Source organism: Electrona antarctica (genome assembly GCF_951216825.1).
Source record: "Electrona antarctica genome assembly, contig: scaffold_402, whole genome shotgun sequence".
In the NCBI taxonomy this organism is placed as follows: domain Eukaryota; kingdom Metazoa; phylum Chordata; class Actinopteri; order Myctophiformes; family Myctophidae; genus Electrona; species Electrona antarctica.
Window position 1 is genome coordinate 46,672 of NW_027637626.1, and position 21,109 is coordinate 67,780.

The 21,109-nt window shown below is 45.0% G+C and overlaps 2 protein-coding genes across 2 annotated transcripts in view; both read right to left on the reverse strand.

The window, feature by feature from the left end:
• The window catches only part of ppfia4 (PTPRF interacting protein alpha 4), a gene marked incomplete at its 3' end in the record, with an annotated part of 50,958 nt that extends 45,670 nt beyond the window's left edge, over nucleotides 1–5,288 (reverse strand). The window contains exons 1-3 of the mRNA XM_079531626.1: nucleotides 5,163–5,288; nucleotides 4,579–4,653; nucleotides 1,329–1,400 (exon numbers count right to left, since the gene is read on the reverse strand). Of these exons, the coding sequence (XP_079387752.1) occupies nucleotides 1,329–1,400; nucleotides 4,579–4,653; nucleotides 5,163–5,273 (258 nt within the window). The remainder of the gene's footprint in view (nucleotides 1–1,328; nucleotides 1,401–4,578; nucleotides 4,654–5,162) is intronic.
• Nucleotides 5,289–13,279: 7,991 nt separating this feature from the next.
• Nucleotides 13,280–20,285, reverse strand: LOC306918761 (gap junction Cx32.2 protein-like). Its single transcript, XM_079531625.1, has 5 exons — nucleotides 20,251–20,285; nucleotides 19,197–19,259; nucleotides 17,268–17,569; nucleotides 14,896–15,303; nucleotides 13,280–13,942 (listed from the first exon to the last, which is right to left on the reverse strand). The coding sequence occupies exons 2-5, from the start codon at nucleotides 19,233–19,235 to the stop codon at nucleotides 13,711–13,713; spliced, it is 981 nt and encodes a 326-aa protein (XP_079387751.1). The 5' UTR covers nucleotides 19,236–19,259; nucleotides 20,251–20,285; the 3' UTR covers nucleotides 13,280–13,710.
• Nucleotides 20,286–21,109: the final 824 nt, after the last annotated feature.

The following is a 21,109-nucleotide window of genomic DNA, read 5'->3' on the forward strand; positions in this document are numbered from 1 at the left end:
GACCAGGGGTCTGTGTGTGTGTGGGTGACCAGGGGTCTGTGTGGGTGTGACCAGGGGTCTGTGTGTGTGACCAGGGGTCTGTGTGGGTGTGACCAGGGGTCTGTGTGTGTGACCAGGGGTCTGTGTGGGTGACCAGGGGTCTCTGTGGGTGACCAGGGGTCTGTGTGTGTGACCAGGGGTCTGTGTGGGTGACCAGGGGTCTGTGTGTGTGACCAGGGGTCTGTGTGTGTGACCAGGGGTCTGTGTGGGTGACCAGGGGTCTGTGTGTGTGACCAGGGGTCTGTGTGGGTGACCAGGGGTCTCTGTGGGTGACCAGGGGTCTGTGTGTGTGTGACCAGGGGTCTCTGTGTGTGACCAGGGGTCTGTGTGTGTGACCAGGGGTCTGTGTGTGTGACCAGGGGTCTCTGTGTGTGACCAGGGGTCTGTGTGTGTGACCAGGGGTCTCTGTGTGTGACCAGGGGTCTGTGTGTGTGACCAGCAGGGGTCTGTGTGTGTGACCAGGGGTCTGTGTGGGTGACCAGGGGTCTGTGTGGGTGACCAGGGGTCTGTGTGTGTGACCAGGGGTCTGTGTGTGTGACCAGGGGGAGGGTGGGTGCGTTTGTTTCGCCAGGCAGAACATGATGGAATGCATTATCATTATCAGGCAGAGAGGTGAGGGAGATTAAAAAGTCTGCCTTTTATCTCCGGTTCAACTGCTGCACGTGTGTGTGTGTGAGTGTGTGTGTGTGTGTGTGTGTGTGTGTGTGTGTGTGTGTGTGTGTGTGTGTGTGTGTGTGTGTGTGTGTGTGTGTGTGTGTGTGTGTGTGCGCGCGCGCGCATGTTTTTATCTATTTGATAACTCTTGGAGTGTAACAAACGTAACCGACCCGTGCGGGTCCATTTGGTTTCATTTTACGTTCTCAACAGTTCAATTATTGTTAAATATCTGCATCAGACCTACGTAATTTACAAGAAGTCCACAAAAATAGAGAATGTGGAAGAATTGTTATTTTGATCAACGTTTGCTTAATTATCTCTCCTAATAGTACCACATCAATGGAATTGTGGACAAAATATTTATTCAACAAGTCTTGGGTCTGAGAGGATAAATGTCATCAGACGGTGGTCTGTGGCTCAAACGCTGAATAAATAATGGACCTTGATATGAAAAGAGATGAAAAGCACTGAACTTCTCAGACAGACAGACAGACAGACAGACAGACAGACAGACAGACAGACAGACAGACAGACAGACACAGACAGACAGACAGACAGACAGACAGACAGACAGACAGACAGACAGACAGACAGACAGACAGACAGACAGACAGACAGACAGACAGACATACCTTCCAGTTGGGTTTGGATCCGTCCGTTCTGTCTCCCGAGTCTCCATCTTTCCTCTGTCTGGCCATGGTCAACTGCGGCGTAGATTAACACGTGTTAAAGGCGCACGCACGCACGCACGCACGCACGCACGCACGCACGCACGCACGCACGCACGCACGCACGCACGCACGCACACTAGAGAAAAACACCCTCAATTAATCACTCACTCACTCGTTCTCTCACACACACACACACACACAAGCACACGTGCTTGCACAGACGCGCACGCAAGCACGCACACACCTCTCACACATGTTGTGCCATGTCTGTGATTGATATGAAAAGCCATGATGATGACATCATCAGCCACAAGCAGTGATGTAATAACATCGTCGCTTTCGGGGTAAAAATGAAACGTCCCCCCAAAAAATCTAATCAGGGAAATGGAGAAAAATATTAGCCAATAGTGACAGACCACAGGCCTTCAGTTGGTTCAATAGTGACAGACCACAGGCCTTCAGTTGGTTCAATAGTGACAGACCACAGGCCTTCAGTTGGTTCAATAGTGACAGACCACAGGCCTTCAGTTGGTTCAATAGTGACAGACCACAGGCCTTCAGTTGGTTCAATAGTGACAGACCACAGGCCTTCAGTTGGTTCAATAGTGAGTAGTGACAGACCACAGGCCTTAGCCACTTTCTCTTTCTCAAAATGTTTAGCCCCAAACAATAGCGAAAATAGCAGATCTACAAGCTCATTATGTCCAAAATAGCCTTGGGTTCAAAAAAAGTAGCAGATCTTCAAGCAGCTTGTAGATCGGCTACTTCTGATGCTCTCGTGTGCCGCTGTTGTGTGACCGAGTAGGGGGGCGCTGGTTTACAAAATGACTAGGGCTGTCAAACGATTAAACATTTGAATCGGATTAATCACAGCTTAAAAATGTATTAATCGTGATTAATCACCATTTGAACTATGTCCAAAATATGCCATGTTTTTCTGTATATTGTTGTGGGAATGGAAAGATAAATTACAGAAGACGGATATATGCAACATTTGATTTAAAGGACCTATAACATAAAATTCAACTTTTTCAATTTCTTGTGTGTTTTTGGGGCTCCCATATGTGTTTTCTATCCCCACAAATAACCAATTTTGAACAATCAGGCTTTCATATCATATGGGTGCTTTAATGGAAATTGCTCTCAGGAACAGCGCAACTGATTTTGGTCTCATCGTGATGTCATCAATGTCACCCTACTTTGTATAATTCCTCCTCTTCTTTAGTCTTCAGTTCCAAATTTGCATTTCCACTTTGTTTACAATGTCCACCATTGTTGATTTTCCAAGCTGGTATGGAATGGAAACAAGCCTGGTTTTATCTAGCATCAGTATTATAATGACTCAAATATTAAATAATCTGCATATCAGCACCCCCACCACCTCAGGACATTGTGGTACTGCAGCTAAAACTGCTTTCAAAGTCCAGAAATAAATGACAAGGACTGGTTATATCAGAGTGGTGCTCAAACCATTAGAAATAACTTTGAGGGACATAGACAATATGATATTAAATATTAAAAGCCGTTTTAAAATGCACGTTATTTGCGCTTTAACATATGTATGCAACGTGTTTTCCCCCCGCTTCTCTTTCCATCCCATTTGGATCTATCAGCCATCAGATACCAGTGTGATGACTAGTGCAGAGTGCATGGGATTATGGGATGTATGGGGTGGGTCATCTAACCATGCATTCATTGCGTTAAAATGTTTAATCAAATTAATTTCACAAATTAATTAACTCGGTTAATTCAGTTATTTTGACAGCCCTAAAAAGAACAACAAAAAAGTTAGAATAATAATGGAGATATATACTGTCTGTATAGGAGGTTTCTGGCCAACTTACGAGCTTGTAGATCAGGGATTTTCACTACCTTTGGTGTGACCACTCTTTGTACCAAGAAGTAGGGCTTTCGTTCGTTTATCGGAGGGAAAAAAACAAGTTGAAATAATATGGAGATACAAGGTTTCTGCCCGACAGCCAGGATGTGATTATTAATGAGTACAGTACAGTACAGTACAGTACAGTACAGTACAGTACAGTACAGTACAGTACAGTACAGTACAGTACAGTACAGTACAGTACAGTACAGTACAGTACAGTAAGGGGTCATCCCCTATATGATCAGTGTCAGCCATAGACCGTAAAAAAATAAATATGGACTACATGAGTATACCATTGGTTTCCACAGACCGTAAATGAAGCCGGTTTCTCAGCGATTTCAAACGTGCCATCTTTCTTTCTATATTATCCGGTCCAAAAAAATGCGAACGGAAATGAACGCTATTGGCTGCGACTGCAGCGAGGGCGGGGTCTTCACTCTGTAGAACCAGTAGAAAGCCTAGAAACATAGCCTTACTTTATCATTAATTAAAAAATAAATAATAACGGGACCGAAATTGACTAAACGCATATCCTGATAATGATATTAAAAAAAGACGTTAAGCTACAGTAGCAATTGAAAACATAAATGTTGTTTGTTTATGTGTTTATGAATAGGTTTACAAAGGTAATAAAATCAAGTATAAAGTTCACCCCAAAACCTCATTGACTCGCACTGAGATTGAAATGTCTAGCGACCGGTAGGAGGTGAAATAGCGACATCTGCTGGACAATTAACATTGACTGCCATTGACAATCCTAATGTCGATTTCCGCCGCTGACGTGATTGACGTGATAACGTTGATTTTTTTAATTGATTCAATTATAAGATAATTAAATAAATAACATTGTTTTTTATAATGTATTGATAGTTGATACATTAAAAAAGTATAGTATAATAATAAATACTACATTTGGATGCATCCTGCCCCCCTGTATATAATCATTAATTGTAAATGAAATATGTTGAGTGCTTGTATTGACTTGCCATGTTGTGCAGTAATATAGAAAAGAAATGCATCGCAATGCATCGTAGAATCACATCGAATCAAATTGTTAGCTGGTGAATCACAATGGAATTGAATCATGAGGGCAGTGCCAGTTAACACCTTTCATTGGAGGGCGCACGGTGGCGCAGTCGGTAGCGCTGTCGCCTCACAGCTACAAGTTCTTGGTTGGAATAACGTGTTGCTTCCACGTGCTTCGACCAAACGGGGCAACTCACGCACGCACGCACGCACGCACGCACGCACGCACGCACGCACGCACGCACGCACGCACGCACGCACGCACGCACGCACGCACGCACGCACACGTGTTAAGTGTCTTACCTCTTGCGTGGTGTTCGTTAGCTGTCCTTCCAGCGTGCCAACTCTCTCCAGCGCCACCCGGAGTCTCTCCCGCACCTGACATGAAAGTACACACACACACACACACACACACACACACACACACACACACACACACACACACACACACACACACACACACACACACACACACACACACACACACACACACACACACACACACACACTTTTCGCCCAGGGCTTTGTAATGTGTGTGTGTGTGCGTGCGCTACCTTCTCGTCCAGTGTGTGTGTGTGTGTGTGTGTGTGTGTGTGTGTGTGTGTGTGTGTGTGTGTGTGTGTGTGTGTGTGTGTGTGTGTGTGCTAGATCATTCACTTCTAGTCATTTAATACATATTTGTACTTTTAAAAACTGTGTACATTGGTGACTATAACTATAATCTATAGTACCTGATCTTGAAGCCTACCAACTGGAGGCCTACAAAAAAATGTGTGTGTGACGTGTGTGTGTGTGTGTGTGTGTGTGTGTGTGTGTGTGTGTGTGTGTGTGTATGTGTGTGTGTGTGTGTGTGTGTGTGTGTGTGTGTGTGTGTGTGCGCGCGCTACCTTCTCGTCCAGGGCCTTGTGGTGCTCGAACAGGGACTTTAGGGCCTTGAGGACTTCCACCTCGCTGGACACGCCCGAAGGCGGCGGAGCTTGTCTCTTCACCACCGTCATACGCAGCGAGCGCTCGTGGCGAGAAACCAGACACTCCAGATGTTCTAGAAGGAGCTAAACAATAACAACACCAACTATAAGACAGGCAGGTGTGTATGGTGGGGCATGCACACGCACGCACGCACGCACGCACGCACGCACGCACGCACGCACGCACGCACGCACAAAACCCAGACAGTATAGTTTGAGGACACTCAGACCATAGAACTGAAATAATTATCCTTCACAAGCATGTTGTCACACATTCACACACTCACACACACACACACACACACACTCACATACATACGCAATTACGCATGCATGTACGCATTCGATATCTTCACACATTCATTCCCATGGCAACCTTCACGGAACTGTTCTGACGGCTTTCAGAGAGCTCGTTATGCATTGGGTGTTGAACGCCAGTGGGAATATTATGTCATATTTACATATGAATAGAATAATTATGGACTATACATCACACAAAGCTATGTGGGGATGAGGCGGGCGACAGAGTTGAACCCTGATGATTACAGTGTTCAAACACTAAACAAATAAGACACTGAGGCCCCTTAGCCACCGGTTGGTTCCCAATGGTTCAGTTCTTTTTGGTTCTTAGTCCATGAGCCAGAGCTCCAATTTTATATTTTTAAATATTGAAATGAGGCATTATGTAGGAAAATATGCAAAATAATGGAAAATATGAAAAAGCTACTACTGTGGAAGGGTTATCATGTATTAATTTACTTGTATTGATCCTATAAACAATGTAATATTGGTCTAGTTTTTCCCACCAATTTTGGAGCTCTGGCTCATGGACTGAGAACCAAAAAGAACTGAAGCGGTTCCCATTGGGAACCAACCGGTGGAAAGGGGGTTAGAGTGAGACAGAGCCAGTCAGCCAGAGTGAGACAGAGCCGCATCATTAAGTGTCTCATGTCCCGGGTCTGTGCTCTTATAGGACAGGGGTTCTCAACCCGTGGGTCGCGACCCCTCGGGGGGTCGCCAAATTATTTTAGGGGGTCCCCAAATTATTTAAAAAAAAAAAAAAAAAAAAAAAAACATTAATTTTTTTCAACTTTTTTTTTCACGATTTTTCAAAAATAGCAGACCTACAAGCTCGTAGCGCGCCACTCGGTGGCGCGCTATGAGCTTGTAGATCTGCTATTTTTAAATAGCTAAATTATAACAATGCTTAAAACACCAAAAGGGGTTCCCGCCCAAAATGGTTTAAGGTTATTGTAGCAGTCAATTTATATTGGGGGTCGGGAGGGGGCGGGGCGGGGGTCCCGAGACGTTGCCAAAGCATTTTCGGGGGTCCCCGGCCAAAAACGTTGAGAACCCCTGTTATAGGACATGGTATGAATGAGCCTAGAGACATGCAGAGACACACATGTCCCCCACATACAGTAATGTATGGCAGGGGTTTTCAACGATTGTGAACCAGGAACCAGGAACCACCACCCTGACTTAGCATCAACCTGGGGACCACTGTTGTGATGGGTGGGGACTGGGGACCACTGTTGTGATGGGTGGGGACTGGGGACCACTGTTGTGATGGGTGGGGACTGGGGACCACTGTTGTGATGGGTGGGGACTGGGGACCACTGTTGTGATGGGTGGGGACTGGGGACCACTGTTGTGATGGGTGGGGACTGGGGACCACTGTTGTGATGGGTGGGGACTGGGGACCACTGTTGTGATGGGTGGGGACTGGGGACCACTGTTGTGATGGGTGGGGACTGGGGACCACTGTTGTGATGGGTGGGGACTGGGGACCACTGTTGTGATGGGTGGGGACTGGGGACCACTGTTGTGATGGGTGGGGACTGGGGACAATTTCTTGACCTCCAACTTGTCAGTAAATGACTACATACATGGATGGTCGGTCATTATAGGTCAACCAGGTCATTCAGTTCACTGTTTCTCAACTAGTGCAAAGAAAATTAAATCAACAAATCCTGCATAGTCAGAGACCTCATGCAATACCTTCACGGACCACCAGTGGTCCACAAACCACCTATTGAAAACCCCTGCAGTATCATGGTAGCATAGGGTTAGGGTAATTGAAGGTAAAGTATGGTATCATAGGGTAATTGAAGGTAAAGTATGGTATCATAGGGTAATTGAAGGTACAGTATGGTATCATAGGGTCATTGAATACAGTATGGTATCATAGGGTAATTGAATACAGTATGGTATCATAGGGTAATTGAAGGTACAGTATGGTATCATAGGGTAATTGAATACAGTATGGTATCATAGGGTAATTGAATACAGTATGGTGTCATAGGGTAATTGAATACAGTATGGTGTCATAGGGTAATTGAAGGTAAAGTATGGTATCATAGGGTAATTGAAGGTAAAGTATGGTATCATAGGGTAATTGAAGGTAAAGTATGCTATCATAGGGTAATTGAAGGTACAGTATGGTATCATAGGGTAATTTAACCCATTTAGGCCTGACGTCGAAATTTAAAAAGATTCTTCAAAATCCTCCAGTTTTCTGAAATAAATATTTTCACGATTTAAAAAAAATAGCAGACCTACAAGCTCGTAGCGCGCCACTCGGTGGCGCGCTATGAGCTTGTAGATCTGCTATTTTTCAATAGCTAAGTTACAACATAATGTTTAAAACACCAAAAGGGGTTCCCGCCCAAAATGGGTTAATGTACAGTATGGTATATCATGGTATCATACCCTGGTGTTGTTCCTCTCGGCCTTCAGCTCAGAGATCTCCTCCTCCTTCTCCAGGAGCTGCTCCCGACACACGTTCAGCTCCTTGGTCACCGTGTTCAACTCCTGCAGCGCACACACAAACACAAACACAGAGTACGTTCTTGTTAAGTAACGGTGTAGCTGACGTGCCTGCATGCCTGCAGCTCTCGCAGTGTTTTCTCCACTCAGACTCGACCCCCTCCCACACGCGGTCTCAACTCGGACTCGACCCCATCCACGGACTTGGACTCGCTTATAGGTGGACTCAACTACAACACTACAGTACGTTTCGTAAACAGTCAGTCAGACCTGACGAAGAAGATGGAATTAACAATGAAAGGTTGTCATTCCTGCCTTGCAGAAAAGGCTCCGGTCCGGTTGTTGCTCCGGTGCTTTCTTCCTACCTGGTATTCTTTTCTCTCTCCATTTTAGCATACACATAGCGTACATATATATATATTTATACATACATTTAACATGTAATGTCCTAACATACAGCATACAGTACATACACATGTAATGTCCAAACATACAGCATACAGTACATACACATGTAATGTCCTAAAAGCTTCAAAGTACAAGTCAAACTCCTGAAGATCATATTCTTCTTGTTTTACTCATTTAGAGTATTTTTTTTCTTCATTTTCGTCATAAAATGCCAATTAACTCCTTCCTCCCCATGCACATTTTATGTGTGCTGTCGCTGCTGTTGTATCCACTGACTCAGCAGCCAGCCAGTGAGGAGCCCCCACCAGGAGGACATACTGCTGTATCCACTGACTCAGCAGCCAGTGAGGAGCCCCCACCGGGAGGACATACTGCTGTATCCACTGACTCAGCAGCCAGTGAGGAGCCCCCACCGGGAGGACACACTGTTGTATCCACTGACTCAGCAGCCAGCCAGTGAGGAGCCCCCACCAGGAGGACATACTGCTGTATCCACTGACTCAGCAGCCAGTGAGGAGCCCCCACCGGGAGGACACACTGTTGTATCCACTGACTCAGCAGCCAGCCAGTGAGGAGCCCCCACCCGGGAGGACACACTGTTGTATCCACTGACTCAGCAGCCAGCCAGTGAGGAGCCCCCACCGGGAGGACACACTGTTGTATCCACTGACTCAGCAGCCAGCCAGTGAGGAGCCTCCACCGGGAGGACATACTGCTGTATCCACTGACTCAGCAGCCAGTGAGGAGCCCCCACCGGGAGGACATACTGCTGTATCCACTGACTCAGCAGCCAGTGAGGAGCCCCCACCGGGAGGACACACTGTTGTATCCACTGACTCAGCAGCCAGCCAGTGAGGAGCCCCCACCAGGAGGACTTACTGCTGTATCCACTGACTCAGCAGCCAGTGAGGAGCCCCCACCGGGAGGACACACTGTTGTATCCACTGACTCAGCAGCCAGCCAGTGAGGAGCCCCCACCCGGGAGGACACACTGTTGTATCCACTGACTCAGCAGCCAGCCAGTGAGGAGCCCCCACCGGGAGGACACACTGTTGTATCCACTGACTCAGCAGCCAGCCAGTGAGGAGCCTCCACCGGGAGGACACACTGTTGTATCCACTGACTCAGCAGCCAGTGAGGAGCCCCCACCGGGAGGACATACTGCTGTATCCACTGACTCAGCAGCCAGTGAGGAGCCCCCACCGGGAGGACACACTGTTGTATCCACTGACTCAGCAGCCAGCCAGTGAGGAGCCCCCAACGGGAAGACATACTGTTGTATCCACTGACTCAGCAGCCAGCCAGTGAGGAGCCCCCAATGGGAAGACATACTGTTGTATCCACTGACTCAGCAGCCAGCCAGTGAGGAGCCCCCAATGGGAAGACATACTGTTGTATCCACTGACTCAGCAGCCAGCCAGTGAGGAGCCCCCACCGGGAGGACATACTGTTGTATACACTGACTCAGCAGCCAGTGAGGAGGCCCCAACGGGAGGACATACCGTTGTATCCACTGACTCAGCAGCCAGTGAGGAGCCACCACCGGGAGGACGCAACCCCATTACCTTCGTCCTACTCCCAACACTCCCTGCTGACAGCCCCCCCCCCCCCCCCCCCCCCCCCACCAGCCCTTTCAATAGGAGTACATGCCGTGATGAGAAACATCACCCTCCCGCCCCCGGCTTCCCTCCTCCGAACATGTGAGTGTGAATAATAAACACAAACTTTTAAGGTGATTAATCATTTCTGGATCATGCTCCACAATACACTGTCTGATGATGACAGTATCCATTATTCATTCATGTTGTAATATACGAGATGTGAGAAGGTTGATATAATCATGATTATGCATTTTGTATTTGTCTTAAACAAATAATTTTATATACATTTTGTAGTGTTTATGAACTTGAAGAAGTCGATACAAGTGCAAATTAAACTGATGAACACAGACTGAGTTTTAAGCTGAGTTTCAGTGAGTTATCATGCAGTGATTTCCATAACATGTAATTTATTTTTTGAGTGGTGTAAACCACTCCTACAACTGGCTTTGTTAGTCTGTCTGTCTGTCTGTCTGTGCTCAAAAAATGAGCATGGTTGCTACGGTCACCCAGTTCACACGGGTGTGATTTCATTACGTCAGACATTACGTCAGACCACAGCTGATCAGTCTATATAAGACCTTACACCACTCAGTTCACATGGGTGTGATTTTTTTAAGTACAAACTTCCACTTCAGCCACGATGTGTCTCTCCAGTCCATAGCATTTAATACACCCAGACAATAATTGGCCACAAAGGAAATACAGATTACAGTATTATTATATTATATATGCAATTATACAACTTCATTATGACAATAAAATATAACACATGGTCCCATTTGAAAGGAATACTAGGAAAGCTCACCTCAAAACAGTCACCTGGGTTAAGGTTAGGCTGGTTGGTATGGCTGGTATTCCTAAACGTAACCTCAGTAAACTATGCCTAAACGGTTAAACCTAACCTTTCCTAAACGTAACCTCAGTAAACTATGTCTAAACGGTTAAACCTAACCTTATTCCTAAACGTAACCTCAGTAAACTATGCCTAAACGGTTAAACCTAACCTTTCCTAAACGTAACCTCAGTAAACTATGCCTAAACGGTTAAACCTAACCTTTCCTAAACATAACCTCAGTAAACTATGCCTAAACGGTTAAACCTAACCTTTCCTAAACGTAACCTCAGTAAACTATGCTTAAACGGTTAAACCTAACCTTTCCTAAACGTAACCTCAGTAAACTATGCTTAAACGGTTAAACCTAACCTTTCCTAAACGTAACCTCAGTAAACTATGCCTAAACGGTTAAACCTAACCTTATTCCTAAACGTAACCTCAGTAAACTATGCCTAAACGGTTAAACCTAACCTTTCCTAAACGTAACCTCAGTAAACTATGCCTAAACGGTTAAACCTAACCTTTCCTAAACATAACCTCAGTAAACTATGCCTAAACGGTTAAACCTAACCTTTCCTAAACGTAACCTCAGTAAACTATGCTTAAACGGTTAAACCTAACCTTTCCTAAACGTAACCTCAGTAAACTATGCTTAAACGGTTAAACCTAACCTTTCCTAAACGTAACCTCAGTAAACTATGCTTAAACGGTTAAACCTAACCTTATTCCTAAACGTAACCTCAGTAAACTATGCCTAAACGGTTAAACCTAACCTTTCCTAAACGTAACCTCAGTAAACTATGCCTAAACGGTTAAACCTAACCTTTCCTAAACATAACCTCAGTAAACTATGCCTAAACGGTTAAACCTAACCTTTCCTAAACATAACCTCAGTAAACTATGCCTAAACGGTTAAACCTAACCTTTCCTAAACGTAACCTCAGTAAACTATGCTTAAACGGTTAAACCTAACCTTTCCTAAACGTAACCTCAGTAAACTATGCTTAACCGGTTAAACCTAACCTTTCCTAAACGTAACCTCAGTAAACTATGCTTAAACGGTTAAACCTAACCTTTCCTAAACGTAACCTCAGTAAACTATGCCTAAACGGTTAAACCTAACCTTTCCTAAACGTAACCTCAGTAAACTATGCTTAAACAGTTAAACCTAATCTTATTCCTAAACTAAACCCAGTAAAACTATGCCTATAACGTATTTCTCAGTTAAACAGATACAAGAATACAAGAACTGCGCCCAAACCGAGCGGTCGGCGTGAGGTCAGCGGGGGGGAAAATGAGGGCGAGTGTGAACCCATTTTGGGCGGGAACCCCTTTTGGTTTTAGCATTATGTTATGCTTTAGCTATATTTGAAAAATCGAAGAACGACCGACATAGAAACATAGCTTTTTCAGAAAACTGTCAGGATGTAGAAGACATTTTTAGAATCTGATCTCAGGTCAGAATGGGTTAAGGCGAGGATTCCCGATACATTTGAAAAAAGAGAGCTATGCCTTATCTTACATCAAAACACTACAGCTGAGTTATACTTGTATTGACCTGTACTTTCCTTTGAACTGTACCCATTCTATTTATAAACTGTGAACTGTACCCATTCTATTTATAAACTGTGAACTGTACCCATTCTATTTATAAACTGTGAATACAAATTTCAAACAATCAGAAACTTGGTTCGTGTTACGCACCGGAAATAGCCGATCCGCACGCCCACAACGTGACGTGGTGCGACGCATTGTTGTGAGCTTGTAGATCGTGTATTTTATTGTAAGCTTATCGGCAGCATATAGAGCACAACATGTACTGTATCTGTCAATGTGTGTCACAGTTATTACGGATACTCGTGATTGTTACGGATACACTTACCAATAGCAGCTCTACAAGCTTACAACGGATCACTTTGTGGTGCTTTGTAAGCTTGTAGATCAGCTATTTCGGCACATTTTACATTCATTATTTAAGTATATAAAATTATTAAACGTGACAGTGATTTCTTTGTGTATTTAGGTTAATTGTCATATCTAACCCTGGGCACTTTTTGAGTGGTGCAACCACTCCAAGGAACAGCAATGTCCGCGTTAACCTACGTGACTATGTGTGTGACTATGTTACTATGAGTACCAGTAGGGGCAAAAGTGGTGCTGTTGTGCCAGAAACAGAGAGAGAGAGAGATAGTGCTGCACTGTTGCCTGCTAATGAGAGAGAGAGAGAGAGGGGGGGGGGGGGGGGTTAGGGGGAGAGGGGAGTTGCACGACTCAGTTCACACGGGTGTGATTTTTAGTTTATGAAGGACCTGGACAAAACAGGGAGTCCTGCACGCTCTTCACTTACAAAAACAATTTATTTAGAGTACAACGAGGTCACTCTGACCTTCATCAGCCAAGTACACAAAGTCTAAAAAGGCAAAACGGAAAGTTTTTATTTAATGTTGTACATGTTCAGTTGGCGGAAACACAATTAAATCCTGAGAGAAAATGTATCGTCCATTCAAATCACAATCATGACAATCACCTTACAGGGAATAGCAGTGGCAGCCATTGTGTGGTTCTACTCAAATTCACTCCATTCAGTTTTCCCAAAGAGATTTTCAAAAATATTAATATCAATTATTCTAAGCTTAGATTCAAGCCATGCCGGATTCTGGTGAATGACCATTAAACATTTAATTATGTGGAGGGAAAAAAAAGAAATCCTCTATGGCTTGATTCTACGCGTATCAATAATTCATATATTTGTGGGAAATCTCCATAGGGGGAAAACAAAGGAATGGAGTGAACTTGAGTGGAACCACAAAATGGCGGCCACTGCTGTGCCCTAGCTGTCTATTGTGTCCTCTTCTCACGTGCATTTCTCTTTATTGACCAGGTCGATGCAGGTGTTGTCGTTGCAGATGTCTGATAGATCTCGAGGCAGATGCGATGGCGGCTGCATGGACAACGCTCCTCCTGCTCCTGACCCTCCATGGCGGTTATTCACGCTGGCCAACCACACAGGACTGGACGCCAGAAGCTGCTGCGAGGTGTTGACCGCCATGTTGGGGTGTTGTTGTTGTTGTTGTTGTTGTTGAACCCTGAAAGTAGGCAAATATATTGTGAATCCATTAACCCATTCTGGGCGGGAACCCCTTTTGGTGTTAGCATTATGTTATGCTTTAGCTATTGAAAAATAGCAGATCTACAAGCTCATAGCGCGCCACCGAGTGGCGCGCTACAAGCTTGTAGGTCTGCTATTTTTGAAAAATCGAAGAACGACTGAAACATAGCTTTCTCAGAAAACTGTCAGGATGTAGAAGACAATATAATCTGATCTCAGGTCAAAATGGGTCGATTCAAACTGATGACAATTTAAATCATGATTAAATCAATGCAAACAGCATAGGGCGCGTAAAAACAAGGAATAAAATACAGGATCTTTGTAAGAGAATTAATTAAAAAATATAGTTTTCAGTCATTTGTTACTGTATTGAAAAGTGGATAAAATAGGAAAAAAATACTGGATTTGTGTATAAGAGAAATAATAATAAAAGATTTTTCAGTAATTTCTTCTGGAAAATAAGTTGTATGGTGAACCAAGCATGGTGATTGGAATGGTTGGATAAAGGCGCTACATGCACCATTTACCATTGGAGTGTGCTGATTGATTGTTGTTTGGTGTTGAACCCTGAAGCAAGGTTATAATAGTTAATGAAAACTATCTAAAAATCATAAAGTTAAATTGAAAAACATTTCCGTTAACTGAACTAAATAAAAACTATAATAATAACAAAAAAACGTTTGTTAGTTCCTTAGTTTTAGTTGCCAACAGAAACTGAATATATATTTTAAATGGTGTCTTTTGTCGAGTTGTTATTACACAATAGGCCTAGTAACACTGACCTTTTGCACCTGACAAATAACCCAAAGTATGAAAAAACTAAAACTACTAAACTAAAACTAAGCGTAAATAACTAAGAAAAACTAGCAAACTAAAATAAATAAAAGGTCAAAACTAACTCAAACTAAACTATAATGAAAAATCTCCAACCTTGCCGTGAAGTCCTTCTTCTTCTGGTTGGCTCTCCTGCGTCCACACAGCAGGTAGACCACCTCCAACACGTTGAGGAGCACCGACACTCCCGACACCGCCAGCATGAACACGATGAAGATGGTCTTCTCCGTGGGACGAGACACGAAGCACTCGGCTCCGCTCAGCTCCGGGCAGGGGTCCCGCTTGCAGTGGAAGATGGAGACCATGAAGATGGACGAGAAGGGGTCTCCGCCGCGGCCGTACAGGTAGACCTGGCCCACGGAGAAGCCCACCTCCAGCAGGATCTTGCAGAGCAGCTGGAGCAGGTAGCTGCGCAGGAGAACGCCTTTGATCTTCACCTTGCCCCGCTCGTCCGTGTACCTGGGCCGCTTCAGGACCGGGCCCGTCGCTCCGTCCGTCTGGCTGCTGATGATACATAATAATAATAAACTTTATTTGTATAGTATAGGAAGGTTTGGGACAGGTACTATCTAGACAGGCAGTCATAGAGGTATAGGAAGGTTTGGGACATGTACTATCTAGACAGGCAGTCATAGAGGTATAGGAAGGTTTGGGACAGGTATCTAGACAGGCAGTCATAGAGGTATAGGAAGGTTTGGGACAGGTACTATCTAGACAGGCAGTCATAGAGGTATAGGAAGGTTTGGGACAGGTATCTAGACAGGCAGTCATAGAGGTATAGGAAGGTTTGGGACAGGTATCTAGACAGGCAGTCATAGAGGTATAGGAAGGTTTGGGACAGGTATCTAGACAGGCAGTCATAGAGGTATATGAAGGTTTGGGACAGGTATCTAGACAGGCAGTCATAGAGGTATAGGAAGGTTTGGGACAGGTATCTAGACAGGCAGTCATAGAGGTATAGGAAGGTTTGGGACAGGTATCTAGACAGGCAGTCATAGAGGTATAGGAAGGTTTGGGACAGGTATCTAGACAGGCAGTCATAGAGGTATAGGAAGGTTTGGGACAGGTATCTAGACAGGCAGTCATAGAGGTATAGGAAGGTTTGGGACATGTACTATCTAGACAGGCAGTCATAGAGGTATAGGAAGGTTTGGGACAGGTATCTAGACAGGCAGTCATAGAGGTATAGGAAGGTTTGGGACAGGTATCTAGACAGGCAGTCATAGAGGTATAGGAAGGTTTGGGACAGGTATCTAGACAGGCAGTCATAGAGGTATAGGAAGGTTTGGGACAGGTATCTAGACAGGCAGTCATAGAGGTATAGGAAGGTTTGGGACAGGTATCTAGACAGGCAGTCATAGAGGTATAGGAAGGTTTGGGACAGGTACTATCTAGACAGGCAGTCATAGAGGTATAGGAAGGTTTGGGACAGGTATCTAGACAGGCAGTCATAGAGGTATAGGAAGGTTTGGGACAGGTACTATCTAGACAGGCAGTCATAGAGGTATAGGAAGGTTTGGGACAGGTATCTAGACAGGCAGTCATAGAGGTATAGGAAGGTTTGGGACAGGTATCTAGACAGGCAGTCATAGAGGTATAGGAAGGTTTGGGACATGTACTATCTAGACAGGCAGTCATAGAGGTATAGGAAGGTTTGGGACAGGTATCTAGACAGGCAGTCATAGAGGTATAGGAAGGTTTGGGACAGGTATCTAGACAGGCAGTCATAGAGGTATAGGAAGGTTTGGGACAGGTATCTAGACAGGCAGTCATAGAGGTATAGGAAGGTTTGGGACAGGTATCTAGACAGGCAGTCATAGAGGTATAGGAAGGTTTGGGACAGGTATCTAGACAGGCAGTCATAGAGGTATAGGAAGGTTTGGGACAGGTATCTAGACAGGCAGTCATAGAGGTATAGGAAGGTTTGGGACAGGTATCTAGACAGGCAGTCATAGAGGTATAGGAAGGTTTGGGACAGGTATCTAGACAGGCAGTCATAGAGGTATAGGAAGGTTTGGGACAGGTATCTAGACAGGCAGTCATAGAGGTATAGGAAGGTTTGGGACAGGTATCTAGACAGGCAGTCATAGAGGTATAGGAAGGTTTGGGACATGTACTATCTAGACAGGCAGTCATAGAGGTATAGGAAGGTTTGGGACAGGTATCTAGACAGGCAGTCATAGAGGTATAGGAAGGTTTGGGACAGGTATCTAGACAGGCAGTCATAGAGGTATAGGAAGGTTTGGGACAGGTATCTAGACAGGCAGTCATAGAGGTATAGGAAGGTTTGGGACAGGTATCTAGACAGGCAGTCATAGAGGTATAGGAAGGTTTGGGACAGGTATCTAGACAGGCAGTCATAGAGGTATAGGAAGGTTTGGGACAGGTATCTAGACAGGCAGTCATAGAGGTATAGGAAGGTTTGGGACATGTACTATCTAGAAGACAGGCAGTCTAGCCAGACAGACCTGAGCTGCTGCAGCCGCTCCCTCATCCTCTTCTCCCTGTGCACCACGTGCACGGCGTGCCCGAGGTAGACGAGCGTGGGCGTGGACACGAACACGATCTGCAGCGTCCAGTAGCGCACGTAGGACACGGGGTACAACCAGTCGTAGCAGGCCAGGTCGCAGCCCGGCTCGACCGTGTTGCACGAGAACTCGGAGTGCTCGTCGCCCCACACGCTGTCGGCGGCCGCGCCCAGCACCAGGATGCGGAACAGGAACAGCACGCTCATCCACACCTTGCCCACCACCGTGGAGTGGGACTGGACCTGAATACAATACATTAAAGACAAATAGACCCGTCTGAAGGGAGTGGTTCAACAGTGACACTTGGTGGTGACAATATGCTATTTCCATCCTCGGACACAGAGACACACACACATTCCCGGACACAGAGACACACACACATTCCGTGCTCGGACACAGGGACACACACACATTCCGTGCTCGGACACAGGGACACACACACACATTCCGTGTTCGGACACAGGGACACACACACATTCCGTGCTCGGACACAGGGGGACACACACATTCCGTGCTCGGACACAGGGGGACACACACATTCCGTGCTCGGACACAGGGGGACACACACATTCCGTGCTCGGACACAGGGGGACACACACATTCCGTGCTCGGACACAGGGGGACACACACATTCCGTGCTCGGACACAGGGGGACACACACATAGCTGTCTATAGGAGTGGTTGCACCACTCAAGAATCATAAGGAAGCTGAGAACCTAAGCTAAGAACCTGGGAGGAGACCCCGGGGCAGACCAAGGACCAGATCGAGGGATTACACCTCGGGGGATTACACCCCGCGAGGAAGTTACTAATGTTGCTCTGGAGAGGGAAGTCTGGAGCTCTCTAGCCAAATTCCAATACTCAGGTATATATTCCAAATCTCAGCCACTCACTAACTCACACTCGGTCACTCCAGCATGGCGGTGTTACGGTGAAATTTGTGACCTGCTGAAATATGTGACAATCGTGTAGACATCACATAATGTCATTGTCCGAGCATAAATCATTGCGGTTTGTTTATCAGCAGAGTTCAATATAGGACACATATTTAAAGACCTCCATGTAAGTTATGTGAAGTCCACAAGATGGTCACATATTTCGGCAGGTCACCAATTTCACTGCCATGCTGGAGTGAGCGCGTGTGAGTGAGCGAGTGACCGAGATTTTGGGTATTGGAATGTGGCTTCTGGTGGAGCTGTTGCCCCTCCGACCCGACTACAGATAAGTGGTTGAAGATGGATGGATGATGGATGGATGGAGAACCTAGCATCTGTCTAACAGTAGATAATCTGTACAGTGAAGCTATGAGTATACACTATAGAGTGCTATGTCTACCTAAAATCTAAATTACATAAGTTTAGCCTTACTAGCATATATGCGTGCGAGTGCGAGGTCGTCGATGCTATAGGGCAAGTGGGTGCACGCAAGTAGCCTGATTATCAGACTGTAGCTTTCTTGAAGCTTCAGTCTGACATTGTCTCCTGTCTGAGCGATTTCAAGGGGGAGGGGATTCGAATTTCCCTCAACCAGTAGCCATTGGTGTTGTTTTTTCCTCCTTCCTCTGTGTGTTGCGCTGCGTGATGACGCTGAAAACGGGACTCGGCGCTGATTAGACCCACCCCCACCACCGATTCTCATTGGATAATACATTTTTGTACCGAAGAAATTATAGGTTCACAGTGCAACACCAGACCAAGAGATGCAGTCCACTCAGAGAGTGGGCGGGGTCTTTGGGCTGGATCCAGGCTAGCACGCAAGCTGAGATGGAGTCTGAAGAGGTGGGTTTTCAGACTACGGCGGAAGATTGGGATCACTCCCTAATCTTCTGCCGTCTGCAGTTCTGATTGCAATTGGATGTTCATTTCATACCTTGTCCAGGAGAGCGGAGAGATACGACCAGTCACCCATGATGGTGGTTGTCTGTCTGTCTGTCTGTTGGGAAAGAAGGTGGCTTTAGTTGTGTAACTTCTGGGTATCATTGCTGTCGGTCTGAAACCTCTTATCTCCATATTCTAACTTTTTGTGTTTTTTTTTGTTTTTTTTGTAAATTAAATTAAAAGCATCCAAAGTGCTAGTCCAGAACAACTGACAATAAAGTGCAGCATTGAAACAAACCAAGTGAAAACATCCCAGAACAAGGAAATTAAACATTAATAAATAAATGTGAAGAAGCACTTGGGTGGTGCGGTGGTAAAGACCCCAAAGTTATTCTTGTCAACGGACCCCGGAAATGTATGGCCTGTGAAAACCCATTTTTAAATGCCGCCCCATACAAGATTTGTTTTGTTAAAATGTTTTAAAAATATTCAAATAAATGTCAAGATGTTTTGAAAATAGCGAATATACAAGCTCACACCGACTTTATGCTATATATTAACCACATTTGCTATGGGACCCCCCCGGACCCCCTGAAGGGCACCAATTAAAAAATTATAATAATAACACTGGTATATAAGTGTGAAGGGAGAAAAAATATATATGGGACCAAGTTTTAAGTCAGGGGTTCTCAACCCGTGGGTCGCGACCCCTCGGGGGGGTCGCCAAATTATTTTAGGGGGTCCCCAAATTATTTTCAAAAAAAAAAAGAAAAAAGTCAAAGTCAAAATCTGGATAAATGGCATAAACCCTCATCAACAACTGATGTAAAATAGAGTTACAAAGAAAATGTGCTACAAATGAACTATAGGATACTAGCTAAAGACCAACCCTAAACAATACATAATATCTAAATAATATGCTTGGCGTTGGAGTGCAGCAAACATGTTATAAACTCTAAGGTAATTCAACATTACAAACATTATTATATGTAAACTATATATAAGGTCATTCAACATTACAAACATTACTACATATAAACTCTAAGGTCATTCAACATTATATGGACAATCTTGTCTTTATAAATATAAATACAGACGGCACTCACCGGGCAGGGATTTGGAATCAGAACATCGTTGTCAGTAGAGCTCGACCACGGAACAGGAACGGTGCTTTTTCGAGGAACTGGAACTCTCCAGAGAGACAAAGGAACAAGACTGACATCCTTATATCGTCTCGTCTCTGCCGCGGGGGGAAACCTCCCCCACGACACGAGGTCCTGTTACCTTTCACCTTTTTTCATTTCTGTTACTTTTGTTGCTTTTGTGTGATGTTGTAGTATGATCAATTAGTGGCGTTCATTTACGAGAAAAACTAAAACATTAGAATATGGAGATACGAGGTTTCTGACGGACGTGGGGTTGGGTTTGGTCTTTGTTCTGCTTGAGTCACACTCGTACTGTCACCGCCTCTGTTTTCTCACGGGTTGATTTCTCATCTTGATACAAAGTGCAATGATCAGCAATTTTCATGGAACTCCTGCGCGCAACGGAAATTGACTTGTTTTCAGCTTATACAGTCAAAACACGTCGGGTCATTTGAGGAGAAATGTGCATAAAAGTATGGCATGGGTCATATTGCCGGTTTGCCAAACTGAACTAATTCATGAATTGCATATGCACATGTTGTCACAGTCCGCTCCTCTGCCCTTGGACTTTGCATGTGTTTATTTAATAGGTTTTGGACTTGTATTCTTGTTCTGTTACATTGTTGTATTCTGGTAGTTTGTTGTTTTCCCAGTTCCCATTTTATTTTGTATTAATGCTCTGTGCTTTCCTGTCTGCATGCCTTGTTTGCTGTTACCTGCTTGTCTCACCTCCCTGCATTATTGTAACGGCCCAGTCACCTGTGTTCCGTTTGCCTGTTAACCTATCCAGTGGCGTTTTATTGGTTATGGCCCAAGACGG

Coding starts and splice junctions, on each gene's coding strand:
- LOC306918761 (XM_079531625.1), bottom strand. CDS start 19,235: ATGGGTGACTGGTCGTATCTCTCCGCTCTCCTGGACAAG. Junction 17,570..19,196: donor TCTCCGCTCTCCTGGACAAG/GTATGAAATGAA, acceptor TATTGTATTCAG/GTCCAGTCCCACTCCACGGT. Junction 13,943..14,895: donor AAGAAGGACTTCACGGCAAG/GTTGGAGATTTT, acceptor GCCTACTTTCAG/GGTTCAACAACAACAACAAC.